General features: G+C 41.5%; 1 protein-coding gene across 1 annotated transcript in view; it reads right to left on the bottom strand.

Moving 5' to 3' along the window:
- Positions 1 to 525: 525 nt before the first annotated feature.
- The window catches only part of SCPEP1 (serine carboxypeptidase 1), a 44,620-nt gene continuing 43,075 nt past the window's right edge, over positions 526 to 2,070 (bottom strand). Inside the window, exons 12-13 of the mRNA XM_008590830.1 lie at positions 1,397 to 1,812; positions 526 to 1,334 (exon numbers count right to left, since the gene is read on the bottom strand). Coding sequence (XP_008589052.1) covers positions 1,750 to 1,812 — 63 coding nt within the window. The 3' untranslated portion in view covers positions 526 to 1,334; positions 1,397 to 1,749. The remainder of the gene's footprint in view (positions 1,335 to 1,396; positions 1,813 to 2,070) is intronic.

The following is a 2,070-nucleotide window of genomic DNA, read 5'->3' as shown; positions in this document are numbered from 1 at the left end:
TCCCATGAAGGCATGGGTGTGGGTTCAGAATGTAATGTAGCAGGAATGGGGGCTGCGGGCAAGGCTAGGAATTGATTATAGGATCTTAGAGCAAGAGAAAATTAACCTCCTCTTCAGGCAGGGACGGGAAGGCTGGATCTAGTGGCCAAAAAGGTTTGAGGTCCTAGCTTCAGCGGAATCTCCTCCTTCGACCCATTGTAATGTTCAGAATCATACAGCTTCCCAACCAACACACTCACTTCCTACAGAAGATACCCTGGGAGGCTGGAATTTTTTTTTTTTTTTAAAAGATGACCGGTAAGGGGATCTTAACCGTTTGACTTGGTGTTGTCAGCACCACGCTCTCCCAAGCGAGCTAACCAGCCATCCCTATATAAGGATCAGAACCCATGGCCTTTGTGTTATCAGCACCACACTCTCCCAAGTGAGCCACAGGCTGGCCCGAGACTGGGAATTTAATTTACATTGTAATTCAATGCTTTGTTTGATGATTTGCCGGAAAGACTCACAAGATACAATAGCAGGTTTTACTCATAGCTAAAAATTTTTATAACAAAGCATATACAGAAAAAGCAGCAGAAAACAAGACATGCATTGGTGGAGTGCAGGGGGATCCAGCACAGACTTCTAATGCTCTTCCCGTCCAAGGGCACACTAGAGAGCTCACTCTCTGACAGCAAACCACAGGGACGTGTAGAGTCTCTGTTCAGGATGCCTGTTTTAGTCTCAGCGTGTGAAGGGGTTGGGCATGTAGGCCTAGCCTGCTGTGAACTCTTTCCTCACATGCTGCAGGAATAGACTTTGGGTTTGTTTTCCAAAATCTCAGTCCTGCAACTACAGGTGGTGGTGTTTCTTTCAGGACATTTCTAGAAGCTATCAGTTCCCTTATGTAGACTTTAAGCTGTGAATTAAAAGTCCCATACTAGTCATTTTAATTTTAAAGAAACATGACAATCCTTTGACTAAACAACTATACTTTTACCAATTTATTTTAAGGAAATGGTAAGGATATGAATACAAATATCACTATCAGGATGAATCACCACAGCACTGTTAAATAATAGTGACAAACTGGAAATTACTTGTGAGAAACAATTGGGAATTTGGTAAATAAATTATGGTACAACCATAAAATAGAATTCTAAGCAGCCATTAAAAATGTTATAGAAGAACATTTATTGACATGATATGGTGTTTAGGACATATTGATATGTAAACAAAATAGACAGTAGAATAACATACAGGAATGATTCCATTTTTTGTAAAAAATATATATGTATATATAGCAAAAAAAGATCTGCAAGGATATATACTAAATTGGTAACAGTGCTTATCTCTGGGAAGGGAGTATATGGGTGTTTATTTTGTTCTTTGTTTACNTGGTAACAGTGCTTATCTCTGGGAAGGGAGTATATGGGTGTTTATTTTGTTCTTTGTTTACCTGTATTTCTCACTTTTTCCTATAAATCACATCATTTGCTTTTGCAATAAGAAAAAGTTAATCTAATACTATCCTTTGTTTTCATTAAAACAGATCCATTTTTAAAAACTTAGACTTTTTTAAGAAGCAGAAATGAATTTCAAGTTGCCACAGAGGCAATGCTTTTATCCTCTAAGGAAGCTGGTTGGAACCTTCGTAATTACAGCCCAAGTTAGATTCAGGGAAGAACTTTCTTCCAGCAGCTTCAGAGTCCTCGGCCTGGCTCCTGTGCCCGAGGCCAAGCTCAGTCATCTCCAGCCCAGTCCATCCTATTCTTGTTGAGTCACCAGTCTCAGCATCTTCAGAGCCATGTCCCCTTGGTCAGAAGGAACCTAGAACCAACCAGCATCTGAGTTAGTGCTCCTGGTGCTATTCCTGGGGCTGCAATCAGGGGTGACATCCTAAAATCTAGCTCCCAGAAAAGCCAGCTCTGTGACAGCAACCTGTGAGCACAAGTGCACGTGGGTGCATCCTACAAAGAAAGGGTCCCTTCTGGAAATGTCTCCTGCACTGGACAAAAGCTCTTCCGGACCCCAACCGTGTTGGGTGACAGGTGCCTGGAGAAGTCAGCATGTAGGAAAGAACCATCT

Source organism: Galeopterus variegatus, unplaced genomic scaffold, assembly GCF_000696425.1.
Source record: "Galeopterus variegatus unplaced genomic scaffold, G_variegatus-3.0.2 Scaffold6402, whole genome shotgun sequence".
NCBI classification, from domain to species: Eukaryota; Metazoa; Chordata; class Mammalia; order Dermoptera; family Cynocephalidae; genus Galeopterus; species Galeopterus variegatus.
Note: the sequence above shows the minus strand (reverse complement) of the source record. Positions and strands in the feature narration are given on the sequence as shown.